At 37.2% G+C, this 26,360-nt stretch overlaps 1 protein-coding gene across 1 annotated transcript in view; it reads right to left on the bottom strand.

Annotated features, from left to right (window-relative positions):
• The window catches only part of VPS35 (VPS35 retromer complex component), a 42,817-nt gene extending 16,491 nt beyond the window's left edge, over positions 1-26,326 (bottom strand). Inside the window, exons 1-10 of the mRNA XM_069082564.1 lie at positions 26,172-26,326; positions 20,988-21,086; positions 11,607-11,703; positions 10,845-10,968; positions 8,383-8,565; positions 7,143-7,356; positions 6,641-6,724; positions 5,864-5,973; positions 4,132-4,228; positions 3,880-4,028 (exon numbers count right to left, since the gene is read on the bottom strand). Coding sequence (XP_068938665.1) covers positions 3,880-4,028; positions 4,132-4,228; positions 5,864-5,973; positions 6,641-6,724; positions 7,143-7,356; positions 8,383-8,565; positions 10,845-10,968; positions 11,607-11,703; positions 20,988-21,086; positions 26,172-26,174 — 1,160 coding nt within the window. The 5' untranslated portion in view covers positions 26,175-26,326. The remainder of the gene's footprint in view (positions 1-3,879; positions 4,029-4,131; positions 4,229-5,863; positions 5,974-6,640; positions 6,725-7,142; positions 7,357-8,382; positions 8,566-10,844; positions 10,969-11,606; positions 11,704-20,987; positions 21,087-26,171) is intronic.
• Positions 26,327-26,360: the final 34 nt, after the last annotated feature.

Here is a 26,360-nt window from a genome sequence, read left to right as displayed (position 1 = left end):
TATCAAAATTTGATGCTTCTACCTATACAACATCTCTTCTCCATTCACAACCACCATGCTAATTTAGGCCCTCATCATTCCTTTCATGAACCATTACAACAGGCAATTGGTGTCCCTGTCTTATGTGTCTCCCCACTCAAATTCATCCTCTAAACAACTGCCCAAGTGAATTTCTGAAAGCACAGATCTGACCAACTCATTTCCCCTTCCAACTCCCAATACAAACTCTATGGTTTCCTATTATCTCTAAGGTCAAAGATAATGCCTTTGTGCTACACCAGAGATCAGATGGTGGGGGTTGTACAGGGCAGGGAGTAAACACAGAGGTTTCCTTCCTTCCACCCTAAATGACCCTGTCACCTGAGACTGGCCATGTGGGACACAATGCATCCAACCACAAGTAGAGAGGCACACCAAAGGGAGACAGCTTCAGGGAGTCTGATCCCTTGTACCAGAGAAGAATGCTAGAATGCTGGTTATGAACTCAGGAAAGACTTTTATTACTAAGATTTCCTTCTTACCCTGAAAGATGCCTCTGCCACCATGCTTCAGCAGCCTTCTCACCCTGGAAGATCCCTCCAACTCTACTACAGAAGCTTCTTCTTCTGATTAGTCATTTCTTCCTGGAACCTCATTTTAGGGAAGGGCCTAGGCCAGGCATGATTACTCCATTGCTCTCCTGGCTCTGTTCCTGACTCTCTAGATTTCTCTCTCTATCATGGCCCTTCTTTACCTTCTCAACTACTCCTACGTCTCACATTCCTTTTAGGAGCTGCCCTCCCTAGTTAGAATGTAAGCTCCTCAAAGGCAGGGACTGACTTTCTTTTTGTATATATTTGTATTCTGAGCTTTAACAAAGTGCCTAGCCCATTAGCACTTAAGTTCATTAAGTGCTTAATAAATGTTTATTAACTTGACTTTTTTAACATTTAAATTTCTTCACAACCTGGCCTGATCTACCTTTAGAGTTTAATTATACATTACTCCCCTCCATGCACTCTATGATCAGTTGCTGGCCTTCTCACATGTAACACTCATCACCTGTCTCTATGCCTTCACACTGCCAGCCCCTGTGCCCCAATACCACATCTCTGCTCTCATAATCCTTGGTTTCCCTCAAGACAGAGCTTCAGCACTACCTCTTTTCTTGGTTCTCCCAAATGTCAGTGCCTCCCCCCCCACTCCACCCCACAAGATTATATGATACATACAGAACATACTATATATATATTTTTATAAATCTATATAGGTATATGCATTATAGGCCCATTAGAATGGGGCTTCCTGAGGACAGGGACTGCCTTTTTGTCTTTGTATCCTCAGTGCCTAGCACAGTGCCTGGCACATAGCAAAGGCTTGATAAGTGTTAATTTACTGATACCACTAGAAGAGGGAAACCCTATCAAAACTGATGTTCTTGAATAAATGAAACCAGAAGAAATAAGGAAATTGAAGCTACATGGGAGGATGACTCCCCAATACTCCCTAGAGAAGAAAATAAAGGAACTGGGAGGAATTATTCAAATGAGTTACTGATGCCAGAAAATTGGGGAAAGATACAAACATCAATATGGACTACCACCACTATCTACCTAAGACTGATATAACACAATCATAAAAATGTCTAATGAGCAGAAACCACAACACAAATAACTTAAAGGGAGAGAGACTACAAGATCTCATTGTTTATTGGTTACTTAAAAAAACTTATATGGAGACTATAAATGGATTACTGTTTCCCTATCAATCATCTTTTGTTGCTCAGTTGTTTTTCAGTCGTGTCAGACTCTTTGTGACCCCATTTAAGGTTTTCTTGGCAGATACTAGAGCGTTTTGCCATTTCCTTCCTCCAAGTCATTTTACAGATGAGGAAACTGAGGCAAACAGGGTTAAATGACTAGCCAAAGATCACACAGCTAGTGTCTGAGGCCATTTGAACTCAGGAAGATGAGTCTTCCTGACTCCAGGCCCAACACTCTATCCACTGTGCCACCTAGCTGCCCAATCATATAGGTTAGGCTCATTCCCTAAAAGGCAAAGAAGCTGTCTCCCAGACTTGGACTGACCCAAGGAGCTAAATCTCAAGCCACAACTCTATTAAAAAAGCTTCCTGGTGGTCTGACTATATCAATATAGCTTTCTGGTCATCTAAGGGATGTTAGCTTGGATAAATGGAGGTGAAGGGGAAGGAGTAACATTTATCCAAGCTAACTGCAGCAAGATCTCTTGAATATCTTTTCTATTCTATGACTAAGCAAATTTCCTTCTGTTAATTGTTGAATCACCCACCAATGTCTCATTCCAATATAAAATTAAAGCAAGAGACTTGCCCAAGTCAGGCCTACCCATATAGAAGCTTTGGACTTCCTTCAGCAAGATGTCTCCCATTGAAATGTTAAACTCATTCAATATTCTTCAAAAGATACAGATACAAAAATAACTATTCAAAGATCTCATGGAAGATATCCAATACAGAGTCCCAAATGAAAGATAACAGATTTCCTACAGATGATGAGGTCCTCCATATACTCCAATTTACAGGTTACATTGTGTTGATTGCATTAAGCCCCAGAATACTACAAAATCTCCTCAATGAGATCTATGATTACTCAAAAGAGATTAGCCTAATCACCCATATAGGAAAAAAATCGACAAAAAAAGACCAAGGTATAGACAATTACATGTAACTAGATGGGTAGCTCATTGAATTAACTCATCAGGTTCACAAGGATTTGGACCTGGAATTAACTGGAAGAAGAAGACAGGCTGAATTTCAGTGGGAAATGGTAAACATTTTAAGTGGTCTCAAGGTGCTCACTTATACAAAAGTTCATCGTTTCAACACCAGTGTTCTTATGATGCTATCTGACTACAAATCACAGAACCCAATGCTCTTCCAAACCAAAAATTAAGTAAATGGAGAGATTTATGAGGGAAGTGATTATGAGTACAAAGACTGTAGTTTATGGCCAACAAGAACTTGTACAAAGAAATCAGGTGAAAGATACCAAGGAAATGTATATTAGGATCACTGTGTTCATCATGGAACAACAATGGGTAAAATAAACGGAAGGTTCAAGTGTTAAACTAGTACCTATACAATGTGAAGAGACCTATAGGAAATCTCCTACATACTATGTCATAATGTCTTTTCAGCATTGTTTATTATTTTCTGTTTTAGCTACTTTATCATATCAGAGGATCTGTGATTTCATGAAGTTGTGGGAAGTTCCTTCAACAATACGGAGAGACTGCAATCCATCTACAACTTATTTTTTGTAAACCTCATCCATGCCTTTCACAGAAGGTTTACAGAGGATGTAACTTATATGTTAGCATAGGTATGTGTGAAAGACTGTTTTACATAAAATTAATTGAATTCTTACTGGTCAATTCAAAGGAGAAAAGAAGGAAATGTAGTCTGTTTGCAACTGAAGGACAACTGAAGGGGAAGGGAGGAGAAAAATCCAGTGGGTCAGATAATTCACCATGAGATGTTGCCATTAGTCTAGAATAGCTTGGGGGCAACCAGTCAATTATACATGTTTGGCATTCATAAGAGAACTGTCTACCTGAAATAAAGAATTTTTCAATACTAAAGGTCGAGCTAGGAAAAAAAAACTAACAGCAAATATAATGACCCTCTACTTGAAAAAATACAACATATACATATATTTTAAAAATTTATTTATGAGAGAATTCACTCTGATGATTTATACTGTCAGTTTTTGTTCCCCTTTTCCTATCACCAAGTATGCCAGTCTCAGAAACGTTTAGAATGTATCCCAAGTCTTCTAAAAGCAATGGAACAGAAGAAGCCATTCTAGGAAAAGGTAGTATTTTGCAAAGTGTCTAGTAAAAATTTACATTTCTACTTACTGTTCTAGATTTAGCTTATTAAATATTTCCACCGTTGTTTCTAACACTTTATCAACATAATCCACACGATCTGGATAGCACTTCATGGCAAGGTTAATGAGAGACACTTGTAAAGACACCACATCTTCTGAAGGCATGTCTTGTCTGGACTGTAATTTTGGAAAAATATAACTTTTTAACATAAATAGTTTTGTTGGGGAAAAAAACTATTCAACAGAAATTCTGAAAACTCAGAGGAAACATTACATATACCTGTATTACAGTAGCCACTTGCTGTGAAAATATGTCAAAAAGTTTAATATCTGCTGGGATTCCAGGTCCATCTTCACGGTGAGCAAATAAAGCTAATCTAAAAGAAAGAAAAGAATCTTTAGTAATCCTTGTGGATTTATAGTACTTATTTGAAAGTTCATAGGAAATGTTCTGGGCACTACATCAATTTTCTAATATGTTTGATCAATGGTATTCTTGTAACTTTCAAATCACTGACATCTTTCATCTACCAACTCTTTTTTCACTGCTGTTAATGGCATCTCAATTGAACATTTATGGAGACTCACCAGTTATAAGTTGAATAACTTTCTGATATATTTCATTTAGTTACCCTACCTCTTTAACAGGTCTTCCTACCATACTAAGTAAAAAAAAGTCTAAGCAAAGCTGTAAGGTCTCCAAATCTCCCATGTGTTTTTTACAACCTTTAGAAATCTAAACATGATAACAAGAATATACAAATATCTGTAGGATCTATGATTCCATTAGTATGAAGGAACTTCCAGTGTGATAACTCCCTCCACTAACAAAGATTTAGTAGCTAAATCCTAAGGACTTGCCTGAGTTTAAGTGATTTGCCTAGTATCAAGTTGCTAACAAAGTGCCAGAGATGGGATCTGAAGCAAGGTCTTCCTGACTCCAAGCCCAACACACTACTCAGTGACACACTCTTTATGGAAACAAAGCACTGAAGTCACAGATGACATCAAGCTATAAAAATAATGTACTTCAAACATCTATAATTTATAACAAATACTCCTATTTTTAAAACATGGAATTGAATAGGTGACAATATATGTATTTTAAATAGTTACATTGTAAAAATGTCATAAAATTAAATATTATTATATAGTATATTAAATAGCTACATTATAAAAAGGTTATAAAAAGGCCCTACAGAGGGCCACCAAAGGTAAAGCAGTAACTATCCCAGATAAACTAAGCAATAACACACCATCAAAGGGACTACCAGAGATCATTTTATCCAGCATTCTGACTTAAAGAGAACACTTACAACCCATACAATCCACATTGAATTTATCCCAGAGAAAGATAAGCATCTGCCTCTACTGTCTTTAAAACACTAAGACTAGCAATATAGTGTGCAGATGTGGTCATATTTTCTTCTATGAGTAATAAGAGAATTAGTGTGATAGTCAAGGATATAGAGTGCACCTGTGATTTCATTCATGTAGGAAAACATGGAAAATGAATCAACCCCTCACAATGAAGTTTGGCACCTTCTCTACAACTTCTGAGCTGATAGCTACCTAGAACATGGGGAGGATAAGTGACTTGGCCAGGGTCATTCACCAATATATGCCAGAGGCAGGGCTTCCTGACTCCAAAGCTAGCTGTCTATCTACAGTCCCTCTTACAGTCAAAGGGTGTTTGCTGTGACCTTGTGACTAATATCTAAAGATCTAATGGTGCTTTCTGTAGGCAAATTTATAAATCCATTTGGTCTTTAGATATTAGTCATAAGGTCACAACAAACAGCACTACATTTCCTGCAATAAAGAGCTACAATTTGTTCATCCCTAAAATAAGCACATGGTAGGCACTCAAGTACTTGTTAAATTATGTCTTTTTTCACCAATGAAAAATAGGAATAATCTGCATAATAAGGGAAAGAGACATAAATAAATAAATCAGGTTTAGAAGTTTATCAATTCTTTGTTCCAAAGGTCAAATCTTTTGTCTTACTCACCTATCAATTAAAGCAATGATTATGTTTTTCACATTTACATTTTGGTGTAATTCAGCACAGGCTCGAAGAAAAGGGTTCAAGGTCTGTAGATGAAATTCATCAGGGAAGACCTAAAAAGTAATACCAATTATTATTAAGTGCTATAAATTAAAATGGATTCTTTATACAATTTTCTAGAGTTCATTTAGTTTCTATATCTATATAATTCAAAAGCAGTAATACATTTTGCAAAAATGTAATTTATATCTTACACAACTAGATTCTAAAAGGTTCATATTTAAAAGTTATCTTTGGAATATCCACTAAACACAAGCATAAAGGCAGCACAACATAAAGATTTGAAGTCAGAAGACCTGGATTCAAATCTCTATTCTACAGCTACAAACTGTGTGACCCTAGCTAAGTCTTTTAATGTCCCTAGACCTCAGTTATCTCATCTATAAAATGAATTATTGATCTAGATGACCTAAAAGACCTCTTTCCAGCTCTAAACCTAGGATCTTAAGAAAGAGATCCCACTAACCAAAATTCATCAACATCTAAACTAGAAACTGGCAAAATTGATAGACTTGGACCCTAATCATTAATTCCTCCTACATCAGTTACTAAAAAAGTATACTATTAATTCAAATACTGAGTTTACTATACAAGGAAGCATATTTCATATTTTACCAAGACTCCTTTAATACCAATAAAAATGAAAGAAAATGGAACCTTTCTAAAACAAAATTTTAAAAATTTAGTTAAGAAAACAAGATAGAAGATTAACAACATTACCTGAATGATACATTCCATGAGATACTCTTGAGCCAAGGCATCCCTGCAATTCACAACTTGTTCCAAGATACCAGTCAAAACAATCTAACATACAAAATAAGGGAAATGAACTACTTATTTTTTAAATGTCTTTACGATTTTGAAACCCCAACTCATCCCCAAAATAATCACATAAACGATAAAAACCAGCTAAGTCAATAAAAATTTATTTTGCCAATGATTCATATCTAGACTGTTTTCTTTAAGACTTAAACTGCACAGCTACCAACAAAATTGTAGTGAAGGTTCCCTGCAAACCTTAAAATACTATATAAATGTGAGCAATTATTAATACAAACTCAAAACACTTAGAATCTGCATGAAAATGCTATTTATATGTAGTAATTAGAAACAATTTAAAAATCAATTTTATGATATTAAATAAAAACAATTCTGCAGAAAAATGTAATTTTACATATTTCATATGAAATAACTAGAAAGTTAGTAAACAACAACAAATAACCTGTTTGTATCGCTCCACATTTACACCTTCCAACTGACTGAGGCGGACCAAATTTGTTCCCACTAGAATTCTAAGCTCTTGTCTTTCCCTTTCTCGTTTCTCTCTATCCCGGCTATGTCCTTGATGCTGCATTCGCACCCAGAGCTTGTTCATTTCTGCAAAGTTCAGTAGCACAAAATCCATAGAATCACTGATGTCTCCAGTTGTTTCTTCACTGAAATAAAACCAACATTTGGAATATTTATATTTGAATGGTATCTAAAAAATGGACCCAATCTCTCCCCTTGCTCATTTTTTCTTCCTCTATTTATATGCAAACTCTAGCCAACAAAAATTGATTTCAAAATAATTTGCCTCTATTGTATGTCAAGGGGGAAGAAAATGTAGAGTTAATATACTAGCAATGTAGGCATTCAAAAGGTGATTTCTTTGTTCCCCCTTCCCCTCCACCCCAAAGTGGTTTATGCTGATGAATATCACTTTAAGCTAGCAAGTCTTAAGAAAACTGATGCCCATCACAGACCAGGTAAATTTTTATGCAAATCTGTCCATTTCCCCAGGGGGAGACTTTAAGCTCTTTGAAGAAAGAGACAGCTTCCTATACTGGGTAACTCCCATAGTGCCTATTACAGTACTTTGTATATATCAGACAGAGGTCCACAGTATAGGTTCACTTTTTGATGAAATGATAAAAATGATACAGAACTAAACGGTCAGACCTTACTTCCTACTCCAAAAAGAAAAAAAAATTCAACTGAATTTCCACAAATAAAGTAATAACCCAGGTTCCATGTCTTTTATTCTTAGTGAAAGTCTCTCTAGCCACAACGGAATGGAGGTAAGAGGAAAACTCTTTCACTGATGTAATCCATTCTCAATTGTCTACTCCTTTCATGTAATGGACATCCATATATAATTCACCCAACTGGGTTGAGACCACAGTTCTAATTCCCAAGCAGAGAAACTTAGCCATGATTTCAAGGACTGGGTCCCAAATACAACCGGGTTTAAAGAAATTACACCCTGGAAAACAAAGCTCTCCTGATAATGATGGCTCTCATCTATGTATAATGACACTAATGACTAAAAAGCTATTTTCTTTCTGAGGTAATCATACCATTTATTTAGCAATCATACAAAATAACAGGTGGTAAAGAATGTTACAGGAATACTCATTTGAAAAGACAGTCAACATTAAAATAGCTACGTATGTAATTCAAACACAATTACTATCTCTTACTCCGTTGGCTCTCCTTCATCTGGCAAAATGTTTCTAGTACACTGAAGAAGGTAATTTCGAAGAAACAGGCCTCTTAAGGGATGCTGTACACCACGGCACATCTCTACCAAATCTTTCAAAATATCTTTTCTGGACTGAGGAAATGACTTGACATAAACAACTCCCACTGTAATTAGTAGATAGCTAGAAGAAATGAGAATAAGTTTGATTAAAAATAAAAATATTCAAATAGTAATCTTTCTACTGAGATAAGTAAATGTACCAATCAGAAAAAAAAATTCTAAGAAGCAGATTTAGAAAGAAAAAAACACAATTAAATCATTTAATAAAGCCTCTTGTCTCTAATGTCTAACTTTATGGTAGCTACAAACACAGTCTTTACTGCAATGAGAATACTATCTGAATTAAAAGAAAATACAATCTGTAAAGGTTTTTTGAAAGAAAATAAAATTACCAGTAAGCCAAACAAAAGCCACAATAATCTAAATGAATGCTTCATATTTTTGCTTTTTAAAAATTCAATTCTATTCAACACTTATTAAGTGCCTACTATGAGACATTGGTGATCCAAAAATAACAGTCCTTGCTCTCATGGTGCTTACAATCTACTGGGAGGATACCATATGTTCAAAGATAAGTAAATATAAGATGCTTTAGGTGAGAAGAGAGAACTGAACCACTCAGGGGATTGAGAAAGGCTTTCTTCAGAAGTGACATGTGACCTGAAACTTGAATGAAGCTATGTTTTATAAGAGGCCAGGTAAAGGGGGAATACATTCTGGGTGTAGGAGACAGTCTGTGGAAAAAATCAGAGAGAAAATGGAGTGCTAAGTTCAGGGAATATCTGATAGGCTGATCAAGCTGAAATGAAGAAGGCATACAAGAGAACATTATGGAATAAGTCTGTAAAAGTAGGTAGGTGGCAGCCTGATTCTAGAGACTTTTAAATGTTGTGCTAGTTTTGTACTTCACCCTAAAAACAAGAGGGAGCTACTGAAAATTCCTGAGCACAGGGATGGCACAGTCAGATGTATACAGCAGGAATACCAATTTAATAGCTGTATGTAGAACGGATTATTGAGGGTGAGATGTAGAATGAAGCAGAAAGCCCAAGTAAGAGGCTACTGCAGTAGTAGTAATATAGTGCAGGTAATGGGTAATAAGGGCATGCACTAGAATGGCAGCCATATGGAGAGGAGGGGAAAAATCTAAGAGATGTCAAAGTAGAATCAACAAAATTGGGGGGAGGGCAATGAAGGGAGGAGTCGAGGAAGACTCTGAGGTTTTGAACATGGATGACAAGAAGTATCATGGTACACACATCAGAAAGAGTGAAGTCTGGAAGTGAGGTAGGTTTGGGGGAGTCACAGGATCACAGACTTAGAGGCAGAACCTTAGAGGCCATCTAGTGCAACTTCCTCATTTTCTAGATAAGGAAACTGAGACCCAGAAAAATGAAGTGATTTGCCCAAGGTCACCAAGTGCCGACTATTGGTGACTCAAAATTCAACATTTTGCACTATGATGAGGGAACTAATACTAAGTTATATGGACAAAAGTATACTGTACTACCAAAATATTTATTTTTTTAATGCATAGATTACCATTAATAAAATTTAGTATCTTGAAATAACATGAAAATGAAGTATACTTAATATGTCTTATTACATTAGAGCTTTTAGTCTTTAGAAACAAACTGTCTAAATATCCTAGCTTAAAAGTTTCAAACTTAAACTATGACCTAAAAAGTACCTATATTAAAAAAAACTGGAAACCACAAAGAGAATCCCTAGCTACAACAGTAAAGAGGAACATTCAACCTTCAGAAAATGATAAATGTAGAAAATGTAAGTCATATTTTTAAATAAAGGAAGAAGCAAATCAAGGAACAAGGAACAAGTCAAGTTTTTAAATAAAGGAACAAGTTTTTAAACAAAGGAAAACTTTGGTATGGCTAGATGGCACAGTGAATACAGCACCAGCCCTGGAGTCAGGAGGACCTGAGTTCAAATCTGACCTTGGACACTTAACACTTACTAGCTGTGTGACCTTGGGCAAGTCACTTAACCTCAATTGCCCTGCCTTCCTCCCTCCAAAAAGCAATAAATAAATAAATAAATAAATAAATAAATGAATGAATGAATGAATGAATGAATAAATAAATAAATAAAAAGTAAAGCTTCTTAGTAAACATTAAACAAATATGTTTAAATTACTCAATCTTCAAATAAAATTAAATGCAAGCTTAATGACTGAAAACTTGGAATTAAAATAACTGAATTTAACCTTATAATAAATATGATCAAGGATTCTATTTAGATACTAGAAGAAATAACAAAGAAATCAATAATTTTAAGATTGGCAATGTGGTACTTTAAAAAGGAACGTTATAGTGAAATGCTGGGGGTGGTTGAAAATGTCATTTATAACATTTAAACTTCTTTGGTTTCTTTTTTACTTACAGTCTTGGGATAATATTTCCAGCATACTGTACAAGTTCATAGAGATCTGCTACTTTCCTTCCTTTGGCAAATTCATCTGTCAAGTAGACCTCCAAATAGTGCAGTTCATCAGAAATAGCCATATCTTTCAACTTATGATTAAGGACTACAAAAAAAACTTAGCCCAATCTAAGCACCATTTCGTATATTTGTTATAATTCGATTAGAGGATAAAATTTTCAGTATAGTGTTCCATATCAGTAGCCAAAGAACATATAAAAATGAAAATACTCTTAATTTTATTAGGTCTTCCTTATTTAAAAGCAAACTAGCTGTTCACTACAGGTGTTTGGCTTGCCAGTTAAAATGAAGCAAAGCAGTAAAAAAATGATAGCGAGATATACAATCTTACTGACAGATACAATCAGGCAAGACTATTGAATTGAAAAATAGGTCTCATTTAAACATAGATAAAAATCTCAGAATTTGAGAGTGAGAGGAAAGAAAGGTAAGTTCTATTGGGTGTTACCCAACAGTTGAACATTGCTCAGTCCCCTTTTATAACAGGTCTGATATATAAGATTAATATCAACCTGTTCTCGAGGGGATTTTAAATATAAAAACAGTTACCGTTAAGACCAAGCTTTTCTTGCCTCCATTTAGCACATCTTCATGGGTAAAGACAATGGAAACATAATTGAAATGTAATGGTTAACAAAATGTGGTCATCTTAAAGGGGAATTGTGATCCTACATATTTATCCAACAAGTTTTCAAAAGATACAAAGTTCATAGTAGCTCTTTGGTGATAACATAGATGTTCGAAGTTCACCAAGCATGTTAGAGGCATGTTTCAGAGCATCCATAAGCTTGTTTTTGTCCTGAATAAAAAAGAAACATAAGAAATAATGAGAATGTTTAATTTCTTAATGGGTGTGATTCTGTTACAAAGATTTGCACGTTTTTAAGCAATATTATTTTTAAAGTAAATACTATTTTAAAATAATCACTCAGAAAACTTTTTTAAGTGTTTACTATGTGCTAAGCCCTTGAAATGCAAAGAAAAGCAAAAACAATATGTACATATACATAAATGAAATATAGATATACAGAGAAAAATGTGAATTAATGAAGCTTTAGCATCTCCGGGACAGGAAAACGCCAATTAATTCATATTTTTTGCCTATAACTTAAAAAGAGTTGGCAAATGGATTCTTTTGAATCAAATACATAATAATGATCCTATCATAAATTAAGGAAATTTCAATCAAGCATTTACTGCACAACTACCACGTGCAAAGTATAATGTTATCTCCTCTTTCTGAGGGGTGAGTTTCCTTCAAAAATGTCTGAACTACTTTTTTTGACAGATACAAAAAACTAGAAACAAGGTGAGTACCAAATGTTTGTGGAAACAGGTGAACTGTGGTATATAAATGTAACAGAATAATGTCCTAAGAAACAGCAAATATGAGGAAGGCAGAGAAAGAGTAATACTTGTGCAAACTAATGCAGAGCAAATGCAGATTTCAAATTACTTCAATAATGTAAATAAAAATAACGCAAAAGTGCAGCTGAACTCAGATTTTACACAAAGACTAAAACTGATTCCAAAAGACAAATGATGAGGAACACTCCTCCCTCTCTGAGAAGTGGGGTAAAAGAAGGGAAAGAGTGAGGATATATTAAAATGAAGGATAAGATTTCAATCAAATATGGTACAAACAGACCCTTTATCTGTATGTCAGGTCATAGGATTGTCTGGTTTGATTTCATTATTTTTCTTCATTACAATGGAAGATGGGAGGAGAATATACTGGGAAATGATTTACCAAAGAAAACAAAAACATCAACAAAACTTTAAAATAAAAAAAGTGAACAAAAAAAAGTGAACCATGATGTTTGTTCTTAAATTATATTTACCTGTTCCCTCTACTTCCTCACTACTCACTCTCCAACCCCTTGCAATTTAGCTTCTGTCTCACAATTCAAAAGGAAAGTTTTTTCCAAAGTCACTAATGACCTTCTTGTCATTAAGTTATGGTCTTCTTCATTCTTGACCTCTCTGCAGCATCTGTCATTAATGATCATAACCCTTCATCGTTATGTCCTCTTCTCTCCTGGCTTCTAATAAAAATCTCAGGCTTCTTTTCCTTTCTCTGACTACATATTCTGCTTCCTTTGCTGGCTCATCTTCTCCATGACCTTTAAAAAAGGGTGTTTTCTAATGCTCAATTCTTGTCCTCCTCTATCCTTCCCTGGTCTTTCTTTCCAAGGCCTGGATTAACCCAATCACTAATAGCAAGCACTTGCAAAGCACTCTTCTTGCCATCTCATAACTTACAACACCACCGTGAAGTAAATGCTATTATTATCCTAAATTTACAGATGAGGAAACTGAGGCTCAGAGTAAATGACTTGCCCAGCGTTACATAGTTAATAAATGTCTTGAGGCAGAATTCTAATTCAAGTGTTCCTGAGTCCAAGTCCTGTGCTCTTACCCACTGCACCATCCAAGTAACACTATGTATTTATTCCTATGTCTTCAATCATCCAAGTCTTTTATTTCTACCCCCAAAATATCATCAATGCACCAGTTCTATATTTCCAACTGCCTGGTTGATAAGTATTTCTGCCTAGATATCCCACTGGCATCTTAGACCCACCCTGTCCAAAACTAAATCCATCTTTCCCTCTGTAAAAGACTCTGTACCTCCTTTTACCTTAACTCCATCCATTCTATCATTAATTCAGGCTCATAACCTCAGAATCATCTTTGATTCCTCTTTTTCTCTCACTCATCAGTTATCTCATCTGTTGTCAAGTCCTGTTGTTTCTATCTCTGCCATATTTCTTATATCTGGCTCCTCCTCTCCACTCCTTCTATAACTACCCATTCTACTTTGGGCCCTCATCTTTTCTTGTCCATGACTAATTTTATTAGCCTCCAAACTGGAATTCCTGCCTCCATCTTATCTCTGTCTTAGCCATCCATTTATACTGGTATCTAAAATCTAATTCATGCACAAGTCAAGACACCACCCTTGTGAAGGGTCTTCCTCAAGAATGAAGGATAAATAACAACACACCACTAAATCATGTCACTCGTTTCAAGTATCTTCAGTGATTCCCTACTGGCTACTAAATAATCCCTGACTGATACTGGAACAATTCCAATCTACCTTATAGATTTATCTCTACTACTTCCCCTTCACATTTTCTCTGTTCCTCTCAAAATGGTCTATGCTCTAACTCAGGTTTTTGTCCTGCCTTCTTTCATTTCTATGCTTTTGCTCATACTGTCATTCATCTCTCCTCACATCACATTTCTCATGCACACAGCCTAGACTTCTCACTTGTAGTTATCATGCCCTCCCTAATTTCCCAACTATTTATATACATATCTCATATGTGTGTATTTATGCATTTATGTGTGTATACATACACATATATCTTCTCACATTCCCCCTCCCACCTCAACCCCACTAGACTCTAAGCTTCCTAGAAGCAAAATCCTTTTTTTAATTAAATTTAATTTTGGACAATGGAATTTTTCAGGTTTTATAGCCCAGTCATCTAAAAAGTACAACCCTGCCAAATATGGCCAATTCTAGTAGGGGAGGAGAAACCAAGGCATAAGTTCTTTGAGCCATCTCCCCACACCCCTCAATGTTTAAATACAGAATTAAGTTTTTTTCAATGCAAAGCTATTTATGCTGTAGTCAAAGTCAATGAGCATTTTATTACTACTACGTGCCAGGTACTGCTCTAAATGTTCAAAGAAAGTCTCCCCCCCCCAAAAAAAAAACAGCTTCCGCTTTCAAGAAGCTAACTCACAGTCTAATAGGGAAGACAACATATAAACAATGGTGTACAAACAAACAAGATAAATGCAGGATAAATGGGAGATAATCAATAAAGAACTGTATTAGCATTCAAGGGGATCAGGAAAGGCTTTTTATATAAGGTGGAATTTTAGCTGAGACTTAAAGAAATTCAGGAGGTAGAGATGAGGAAGGAAATAATTCCAACCATGGGAGAGAGGCAGTAAAATTGCACAGATGGAGAAGAAAGGAATAGCAAGAAGGCCAGAGTCAGTGGATCGTGGAGTATGTGAGGGGAGCAAGGTATAATAAGAGTGGGAGGTAGGAAGGGGCCAGGTTATGAAGGACTTCGAAAGCCAGAGGATAACATATTTTACCTTAGAGGTAACAGAAACCCACTGGAGCATATTGTGAGTTAAGAGGGGTGTCATCAGACCTGTGCCTTAGGAAGATCAATCTGACAGCTAAGAGAAGGATGGACTAAACTGTGAAGAGACGAGGCAGTGACACTAACCAGAAAATTACTGCTATAGTCCAGGTGTAAGGGCCTACACAACAGGACAGCATCAGATTGAATATGTAAGATGAGAAAAGTAAGGAGCTAAGGTTGACAACTATGTTACAAGCCTAGAAGACTGGGAAGGTGGTGGTGCCCTCAATAGTAACAGGAAAGTTGGGAAGAAGGGAAAGCTTGAGGGGAAAGACAATGAGTTCAGTTTAGACATTCAGTTCAACATGTCTAATAGGCAGCTGAGAGATGTAATTCAGGACAGTTTTGGGCTAAATAAGTAGATATAAAAATCATCCGCATGAAGATAACTGAATCAATTGGAGCTGATGAGATAACCAAGCAAAACAGTACAGGAGAAGAAGACAAAGACATCTATGGTTAAGCAGACATGACCTGGATGAAAATTCAACAAAGGAGATGAAAAGGAGCAGTCACAGAGGCAGAAGGAGAACCAGAAGAGTAGTGTTACAAAAACCTAGGGAGAAGAGAAAATCAAGGAGAAAAGGGTGATCAGCACTGTCAAAGGCTGCAGAAAGGTCCAGAGAGATAAGGATTAAGAAAAGACATTATTAGATTTAGTGATTAAAAGATTATTACTAACTTTGGAGAGAGCAGTTTTAGTGTAATAGCAATCCAAGATGAAAATTGCCAGCCTCCTTAGTTCAATATAAACAGTGAATAAATTAGCAGCATTATTGAGTCATATGACCAATAAGACCAGACATTTTCTCTGATCATCACAACCTATCAAACCTTTCTTTCCAAAATAGAAATTATTTTAAAACACCAAAAGAAGTACCAAAGATAAAGCAATTTTAGTTCTTCCCATCATCTAAAACACCAAGAATCCAAAGAAGGTAAAACTTCATTAACTAACATATGACTTAGGATCACACTATTTCCCACCACTCACCATGCTCCAAAAAACAAGGATGCACAAGCCAATCTGATGCCTCTACAACCCACACCAAGGATATCCAAACTCCAAACTGAAAAAATTTGCTTAGGCCACAACAGCCAGCACCATGGCTGCTAAAAAGAGCTCTGGAGGAAAGCAAAGGAACAGAAGGAACAGGACATGTGGCAGGACATCATGTGTATGGGGGCTGTATGGCATTCTACTGAGCCTCAAAGAGCCCAGAATCCAGCTGGGACCAGTTGTAATGGTAATGTAATTTGAATTTGAAGACCCCTTTTTGTATTGGCAAGGTAGCAGGTACTTAGCACTTAGTAAATGACCAAGCCTCTGTTGGTATGATCTCCTGTTACTGATGGAACAGGAAGGGGTTGGCTGAAACAGGAAGCTAATGTTGTGTGTATATAAGGAAAAATCCCAGGAAGGGACAGTCAGAATTTCTTGGGACAAGAATCTGGAGGCAGAGCAGCTACAGAAGAGAGAATCGAGAACTGAGCAAGAATTTCCTGAGAACTTGTGGTAGTAGAGCTTCTTCTGAATAGAAGCCTAGGAGCCTAAGAGCCCAGGAGCCCAGGAACCCAGGAGCTCAGGAGCCCCCTCCCCCTAGGCTGGATAAGGTGATTCTGATTTTTTGAATGAGCTGAAGAAGACCGGAATGCAGGGACTTTGTCTGTTTGTGGCTTGGTTGAGCCTTGAATTCCTGGGAGCAGAAATTGTGAAGGATTTGAGATGGACTGGATACTGTGAACTTCAGTGTGAAGCAGGACCTACCCAGAGAGCTGGACAAGGAACTGAGAGCTGTCTGCCATTGAACCCAGGTAGAATCTGGAACTATGGAAGGGGATCCAGGGGATCTGAGAACCAGCCCCAAGTCAGGATGAAAAGGCCTCTATGTGGGTACTGAGTAATGATGAAATCATATAATCTGCTCCCACCAGAAAATACAGGAGGGAATGGAATAAAGCAATAGAGATCAAGTATGCAGCCCATTGTGACCTACCCTGCAAATCTGAACTTAACCATAAATGAAAAAAAAACAAACAGATATTCAATAATGAAAGAACATTCAAAGCATTCTTAGAAAGAAAACCAGACCTAAAGAAATTATTTGTTCCTCAAACACCCCAAAGGACAGAAATATATGAAAGGTAAATGAATGTAGCAACAAAGAATGATAACAACAGATAAACCATTAAAAGACTGCTTCCCAGTGGCGGCTAGGTGGCACAGTGGATAGGGCACCAGCCCTGGAATCAGAAGGGCCTGAGTTCAAATATGGCCTCAGACATTTAACAGTTACTAGCCATGTGACCTTGGGCAAGTCACTTAACCCCAACTGCCTTGCCTTCCCCCCCTCCAAAAAAAAAAAAAAGATTGCTTCCTAAACACATACAGGAGACAAGGGTAAAAGCAGAAGTCAAACAGAAGTGATGGTGGAGAAACAGGCTTGAAATATAACAGACTAAACCTCACAACACCTACAAATAACTCACTATTGTTGATTTGGGGGCAAGGAGGGGGACAGCTGGGGATTTTTTGGTGGGACTAAATTACAAAATAGGAGGGCACATAAAAAGGAGGAGGGAAGAAAGAAGTTAAGGGGAAAGATGATGTACCCTAATCAAGTCAAAGACTACCAATGAAGGGGAAATCATTCCTGTTGTCTCTCAGGAAGAAGAGAGCCTAGAGGAGATAGGTGAAAAGGAAAAGGGAGAAAGAATAAGGAAACCTTGTTTTAAGGGTGGGAAACGGTACCAATGATGAATGCTCCAATGGATCAAGAGATTTTCTATAAAGGGAGATGAAAACCTTATAATGGGTATTATCTGCGAGGATCTGGTGCTTAGAAAGGTCATTCATCCTACCTCAGGAGAAGGGGAATCAGAGCTTCTGGCAAAAGATACCCAGAAAAGTGGGAGAGCATGGACCCAAGAAAAAAATTCTGAGGGAAATAGGAGGAGGGGGGAAATGACAAGGGGAAGAGTAGGTCTAAAAGTGAGTGTAATGGCAAGGAAAGAAGTAGTTAACTCCTTGTTTCAGCTATTTAATTATTTAGCACCTGGTTTCAGTTCAAGTTTCTTTTAAGCCTTGCCCATGATTTTATCAAGTCTTTGTTAAGAAACAGAACTTGTAAAAAATAAAAAATAAAAAAAAGAAACAGAACTTGTAAACCCCTGTTGCTGATGCAACTGGAAGGGGCGGAACAGGGAAGAGCTCAATGATCATATATAAGAAGAAGCCCAGGCTGGGAGAGAGCACTTGTGGTGGCAGATTTTGAGAAGGGAACATTTGTGGTGGTGGCACTCTGTTTATCTCTTCTGTCTGTTTTGATTTTTGTTTGTGATGTGTGTTGAGTTCTCAGACCTTGTTGGTGGAACTGTGCTGATTTCACAGGCAGGCAGTGAACTGATGATGGTGCTGGCAATGTGCATGGATGTTATTGTGGCTCTTTTAAGTTTTGTCTTCCCAGAAACAGAAACTCTGAAGGACTTGAGGTGGACTGGATGCTGTGAGCTTTGATATGGAATAGGAACTAGATGAGGAACCAGACGAGGGGCTGGACAGGCAGCTGCCTGCCTTTGAATCCAGGTGACAGTTGGGTAGATTCAGGCAGGAATGGAAGAGAAACCATGGAATGAGAGCCAGCTTCAAGTCAAGATGAAAAGACCTCTTCTTGGGTACCTAATGCTTGCTCACTGAGAAGATTTATTAATTTACTATGACCTAGGGGTGGAGAATTTTGACCTTTTTACTTTGTGTCCCTTAAGGAGGCTTGCTCCTTAAGGATGACTGCGTTAAGGACTTACTGAATGATATCTTCTGCTTAAAACTATGTGGCCACTTTGGTGAGAACTATGTGGCCACTTTAGCGATAAGTTGTTACATCATAACATTGTGAATGCTGTACTTTGATTTCTGTCTTAGTTTATTACTGAATAAATAGAGAGTTCACTATACTATGTAATCAGAACCTTGAAGCTATTCACAGCATCAGTCCTCTGGAAAGCTGCTTGTGCTTGGCTTTACAGTGAGGCACAATAAAAAAAAAGGCAGGGTCAGGGGGAAAGTTCTACAAGGCAATAACAAAAACTGTTTAACCAAAAGAACAAAAAAATTGATATCTCAAAAGTTTTAAATCCATGAGGAATACTGAGAATAAAGCATTAATTATTACTTAAAACCAAAGAATAAAAGTCTACACTAGACAGAAAGAGAAGATAAATAATGAAGAGAGTGAAGCACCAACTCTCTATGACATGATACATGACACCTCATTGCTGCGGACATTCCTTCCATTGTGCAGGTCACAACCCATACATCCTTTCTTATCTTATGTGATTCTTGTCTATATTCTCCCACAGATATTCCAGAAGGATTTACCCAAACACCAAAAGCCTTCCTATATATATTTCACTGGTAGTAGTCCAAACTTAGGCCATCCCTGTTATGTCTCATTCTGGGTATGATTTGCTCTCCTTTTCTAATTATAGATTTCTTGGACAATAATCTCCCTTATACCATTTAGGATTATAGACCTAAGAGCTGGAAGGGGCCCTCAGAAGCTGTCTAATCTTTTCATTTTACAGATGAGGAAATGAAGACCAGGAAGGTTATGACTTGCCCAAGGTCACTCAGGCAGTACCTGTTGAAGCTAGAATGTGACCCCATGTACTGTGACTCCACAGTCAGTATTCTACTACAGTAACACTTCTTGCACTTAACTATTTTAACACCAAGAATACGAAAAAAAAAATTAATCAATTCCATATAAGGGGGCGAGAGGACATTTGTAAAAAAGAGTAAATATTTACTTTTCAGTCAATAAGAACCTGAAATCAAATGACTCCATAACTTCTACAGCTATTATCTTTTCTAGTCAACTCTTAAGCCATGAAAATAAAAATTTTGATATAAACATGCAACATATTAAGTATATGACTTTGTCAATTCAGGTAAACTTCATGGGCTTAACTTTCCTCATCTTTAAAATATGGTTTTATCTATAAAATAAGGACTAGATCACCTAAGGTTCCTTTTTGTTCTAAATCTATGATCCCTTTCCCAAGCAGTTTCCTCAATAAAAATTACTAAACATAACTAAGGGAAGAATAAAAAGTTTTTTAAATGTAATTCATTCAACAACAACAAAAACCACACTACACAATTCACAAACAGCTAAAATACATAGTACTGGGAAAGAAAGATTAGTACCCAAAATTTAAAGTAAGATACATGTTTTTTTCAAAGACAAATACAATGTGAAGAATCATACCCTCCTTAAAGATGTAAATGTGTTTTATATATTATATATATATATATATATATATATATATATATATATATATAACAAAACCCTTTCTCTATACCAGTTTGTCTTATTTCACCAATGACTGTTTCAAGCTGTAAGCTTCTAGAAGACAGTGGCAATGCCTATTTAAATTGTTCCTCATGGTGTATCTGAAAGTGAGCATTTAAAATACAAACTTTTTTTGTCTCTTGCCTTTTGGTAGAGAAGTGATGGATTAGAGGTATGAAATACAATAGACATTTTTTTCCCTACTGACCAATGTGTTGATTTGTTTTGCTCCGCTATTCTTATTAATTACATGGGGATAAAGGGATAAGTTGGCAATAAGGGTGCAAAAGAAATAAAAGATTATCAATAAAATATTTTTAAAATACATGGCAATGTTATTATTACCTTGTTAGTGAACGTAAGACTTAAAGTACAATCCTTTTTTGTTTATTCTATATAAAAATGTTTATTAATAACTAAGTTCATAATAACAAAAACTTATTTTTTTAAAACATGACTTTTTATGACAAAGATAAAGATTCCCTTGAAACAATAATGTGACAAGCATTACATCCAATACAAGTTAGTTACAAGAGTCTTTCCAACATCATTCTTACCAGGCATCGTTTCATCTGGAATGACTGAACCTTCACAGCCTGAATAGCTTCATCTAGGAGCTTTTCCTGCTCATCCTGCGGTGACTGCTGTGTTGTCGGCTGAAAAAACGAAAACAATTGAAAATTTTACCACTACTCTTTCCCTGCCAAATATATATCACTACACTTTTTAGCCACAGTACCTCATCTAGGTTCCTCTAAGGTCCATCCTACATCCCAGAACCAATCACCTCTGCTTTTTTGCTTACAAACCCCTAAACAGAAAGCTATGTCTGTATTCACATAGTAGGCTAATGACCTAAGGTTGCTAAGGGAGAGCAGTCACATCTACAATAAATGCTTCTGCTTCAGAAGCTGACTCCACATCTCTGAAACAGATTGCTCTCAAATAAGCATGTGCTGCTAGTTTCAGGATGCTTGCATTCTGCCAACACATGAATCACCACGGGAACAGCTACTCTACCAATCCAGTTCCTTCCTCGGGTGCTGTCCAGGATAAATTGCAGACAGCATCATTTCCTCCTCAAGACAAGGTCTTTTTTTCATCCAAGTTTATCCTGTCCTGAGAAAACATGAATCCAGTAGCTAAATTGTACAACTACTGTCCCTTGCCTTAAGCAATATATAAGAAGGAAAGAGAAACATTAGGCAAACAAGATTTCAAAATATTATGTAAGTATGATTCAAATGATCCCATGATACCTCTAACATTAAATAAAGTTGACAATTTAAAAATTGCGATTATTTTTACTTATTAATGCTGGAAATCCTTCCCATACCATTTCAATTAGACAGAAACATAACTATAATGAAAAGAACAATGGATTGTGGTTCTATTCTATTCTATTAACTACCACTTAATAGTTATATAACTATAAGCAAGTCAGTTTCTCTGACCCTCAATTTCCTCATCTATAAAAATAATGCTCACACTATTTATCACCAGAATTGTTGTGAGCAAATCACTTAGTAAATATGAAGGTCCTATAGAAATCAAAACATTATATTTTCCAAAGTATATAAGACTGCATAATAAAGAATTATAATATTGCAAAATTAACTATATGGCAGATATTTTGTTTATCTGGTAATGTGATATGGTATAAAGTACCCTGAATTTGAAGTTAAAGATCCTTTGTTATAATCTCAGCTCTACTACTTCCCTGGATTATATTGGGCAAGTTACCACTTCCAACCTGTTTCCTCACCTGTAAAATTAGGGGACTAGACTAAATAAGGCCTCTTCCAACTCTAAATCTATCATCCTATGATGCTATTATTTCTTTCACCAATGGGATATACTAATTAATCTTTAACTTATAATGACCTAGTCTTTACGGTCAAAAATTACAGTGTTACATATACAGCCTCTGTCTCCAACTAGTATAAAATGCTAAAAATTTAAAATAATTTTAATAATTGTAAAAGTAACTTTAAATAAATGTTTTAAAACAAAGTTTCCAATGGTATAAAATAGCAGTGCTTTTTACACAGAATCAAAGTGAACCTAGAGAACAAGAGCTCATGAATAAACACAAAGTATATTAGCTAAGACCACCAAATCAATCAATTCTGAGGCCACAATGAAGGAAATATGCAATCTAAAATCCTATTTAGTACAGGATTCTGGTTTTCTCAAAAATGTCCTATTTATCAAAGTGGCCTAAAGAATACCCATGGGTGGTAAAGTATTATTATCATTTTAAAAGTTTTTCCAAGTGGTTTTCTTATGCCAGGTCATAGATTTCCTGAAGAACAAAAATATTAGCAAGTTAAATTGCCAATTTAAAATTTCATCTTTCAAGTCTGGAAGTTGTCCACAATTGTAATTTTTAAAACAAATCAACAGTAAAGCTTTCTAACAATTACTGTTATCCAAAAGTAGAATGGATTGCCACAGGAGATAGTGGTTTGCGTCTCCCAAGAGGTCAAAGGAAAGCAATGCTTACTTGTCAGGTATGTATACTAGATGGAGCAGATGACTTGTAAGGTTCCTTCTAACTGATCCACTAAAGGGAGAAAGTTTCTCTCACATTAATTTAGGAGGCAGAACAGAAAGAATGTAGCATAATAATGCTAGGTAGTACCAGAAATTCAACTCCATTTCACTTTCAGACAATCCCTAGTAAATAGCTTTTTTGTTACCCTAAGACACTTGTACACACAAAATCTATGAAAGTGTAATTTCTTTACACTTAACTTAAAGAGGCCATAATGCTATTAGAGTCCTAATACTATGTAAAGATAACTTTAAGGGAAAAGAATAATAGTAGCTTTAAAGCTTTCTATCTTAGAAGATTCTTTACACAGCACCACATAAACAAGGCATGTTATCTTAACTGTAGGTATCTGAGATGATGAGAAAGAAAACAGAGCTGTAGGCATTTTACTATATTTCATTTTAGTGGCATTCTATTTTTCACCCACTTGACTTTTACTGAATGGATAGATTTCTAGGTCAATTTCTTCAATAACCCTGGACTTCACTGAGGAAGCTCTGTATAGCAGGGCTCAATATAATAAGTACAATGCCATTGACAAACAAAAGCATCTGGAGGACCTCAATCATCTATATAGAATCCCTCCTATTCCATTGGATGTGAGGCAAAACACCCTCCACAATCCTGACAAACACCTTTAGCTAGCATATCTTCCTGTTTTATGTCTCACTTGGTGCTCAAAGGATCTGTAGCCATATGTGTGTGTGTCAAGAAAGTTAGTACAATTTTAACATGTATATTACAAACAACTTGCTGAAGAATAACCTCAAAACATGTCTTTTGCTCCTCCTTACAAATCAATTTCATTAAAAAAGAATCAACAGTGGCATTTTCTATTCTCTCCACCACTCAAATCTATTATAAATTAAGTAGTATATAGATTACTAGTTATTAAAGTTATTGAACAGAAATTGTTAAAATGTGAAGTTTTGCTATAGCTGAAATTTTGTTGTAACAAAAATCATGTCATCTTTTTTAAAATCTCTTTTGTAACCAACCACCCAGGACAAAAAAACAAATGAAATTTCTCAGTAAAACAACAATAAATGAGAATCAAAACAAATTTAACATGAACCACATTCACAAAGATTATAAAAACCTTGTAACATTTTCCCAATACAATGTTCTTCAGATGGTGCTCTCTAACCAAAGCTCTCCCTGAAATATCAATATCTAATTAATATGAAAAGGTATATCTAGAACAAGGCACAAAATAAAGGATTCAGTAAATAACATAAGGTTACCAATGACATGGAAAAATCATGTCACTGACATTAGAGGGAGAAAATTAATGTACATTACAACCCATTATGCGCAGCTAGGTGATGCAGTGCATAGAGTACTGGGCCTGGAATCAAGAAGACTCATCTTCATGAGATGAAATCTGGTTTCAGACACTTACTAGTTGTGTGACCCTGGGCAAGTCACTTAACCTTGTTTATCTCTGTTCCTCATACGGAAAATGAGCTGGAAAAAGAAATGGCAAAGCTCTCCAGTATCTTTGCCAAGAAAATCCCAAAATGGAGTCATAGAGAGTTGGAAAAGACTGAACAAGGACAGCAACCAGTTATATGAGTGATATCATGTCAAATTTAATTCTGTATTGAGGTAAAATGTTTTATGAAATTAACTAGAGGATAGCATAATTTCAGATACACTGAATCTCTCTAAGGTAGATAATTAGTTCATTTTGTTAGTTCACTAACACAAACATTAGAAGACACTTTTTTCACAGAATGTAATCAAAAGACAAGTCAAATTCCAAAAAGACAGGGAAGTAACTTATAATAACCAATAAAGATGGATTTTTAAAAGTTGATTTATCACCAGTTCCACCACGATTTGCTACTGTAACTAAGGTTGGCTAAGTGGAATAAGTTGGTTTTAGAGAGATCACCAACAATAATAAAACATTTATTAAGCAACTACTTGTGTTCATAAGCATTGTGGTAGGCATTACGGAGGTACAAAGTCCCACCATATTCATAGCAATTCAAAAGAAAGCTAGGACACCAAAACATAAGCATGCATTAAAGAATTTCAAAACACAGTGCTATAAAACCTTTTGAAGGTGATAGCTAAGTCCCACTGTAAAGGATGGGTAAAATTCAACAGGTAAAAAGACTGTGAGGGCATTCCAGACATGACAAACAGGTTGAGCAAAGCAATGAAGTCCCGAGAACACAGAACTCGTTGCAGGACAAAGAGAAGCAGTTTGAAGGTAGGGGTCCGGGGTAAAGGAGTGCATGCAAGGGAACTGGAAATAAGGTCGGAAAGGCAAACCTTGCCTTTGGGTTACAAAGAGCCTTTAATGCCTGGCAGAGTACTGAACGTAATTCAGAAGGTAAAAAGGAGTCCCAAGGAATTAAAAGGCTTGAATTTTATTTTATTTAGGTGTGAGATGGGAAGAATTAGAGAATGACTGGTCTAGTTAAAATAAGGAAACAAGAGGACCTTTTTTTCAGCTCCAGACACGGTGTGGAAGTGACACAGACACTGCCATGGGGCACAGGCACTCGCGGCTCATTTACATAGGGCCACTACTGATTTTCGAAGAGGGGCGGGCTCTCGGCTGACATTAGGACAGGTCTGACAGATGAACGTGGCGGGACTGGCCCAAGCAAGGGCACGGAGCCTTTATTCATTCCCGACTCTCAGAAAGCGAAGTCAGGACAGCCAAGACCGTGCAGAGCACAAAGGGCGGATGAGGGCTGCAGCTCGGGAAAGGGACGGCCCCGTGCCCAGCGCGTCTGCGGACCCGGCGCTTCCCTCCAACCGCAGGACGGCGGACGCTCCGCGGCCCTCGCTCGGCGGTGGGGTAGTCACCTCCTCCCAATCGCGGGGCGGCTGCAGCGTCGGGATGACAGGAGCGGCCCCCGGCCTCGCGGCGGTCCATCGCTCCTGCTCCTAGATGCCGCAGTCCCATGCGAGAAGGCGGCTGCCCACCCGGGAAGGGGCCGCAGCGACCAGGAACCCCACGCCCCCTCCCTCCCGGCAAGCGGCCCCGCCTGCGGCCTTCGCTTGGCCGCCCCCGGCCCCAGGCCGACCCAGCCCAGGAGGTATCAGCCCACTCCATCACCGTTCCGTTTGACCCCCACAGGCCGGACACGGCCGTACTAGAGGCGAGGGAGGATGGAAGGAACGACTGGTTCTAGGGGTCCCCTCTGCCCCCCTCAACACTCACCATGGCGACTGCCCGGAGCCTGCGGCAAGCAGCACCAGCCCCGCGTCGAGCCCCGCGCAGTCATGTGACGCTGCGGCCCCACGAGGCCCCGCCTTTCCACTTCCCCGCGCTCCACCCCTCCACACCCTCAGGCCGCCCCTTCATTGGCCCACGCCCAGGAACTGGGGTCGCGTTCGCCCATTGGTCTTC

The sequence above is a fragment of the Petaurus breviceps genome, unplaced genomic scaffold (genome assembly GCF_028583685.1).
Source record: "Petaurus breviceps papuanus isolate PSGF00001 unplaced genomic scaffold, PetGlider_PUasm1.0 171, whole genome shotgun sequence".
NCBI classification, from domain to species: domain Eukaryota; kingdom Metazoa; phylum Chordata; class Mammalia; order Diprotodontia; family Petauridae; genus Petaurus; species Petaurus breviceps.
Note: the sequence above shows the minus strand (reverse complement) of the source record. Positions and strands in the feature narration are given on the sequence as shown.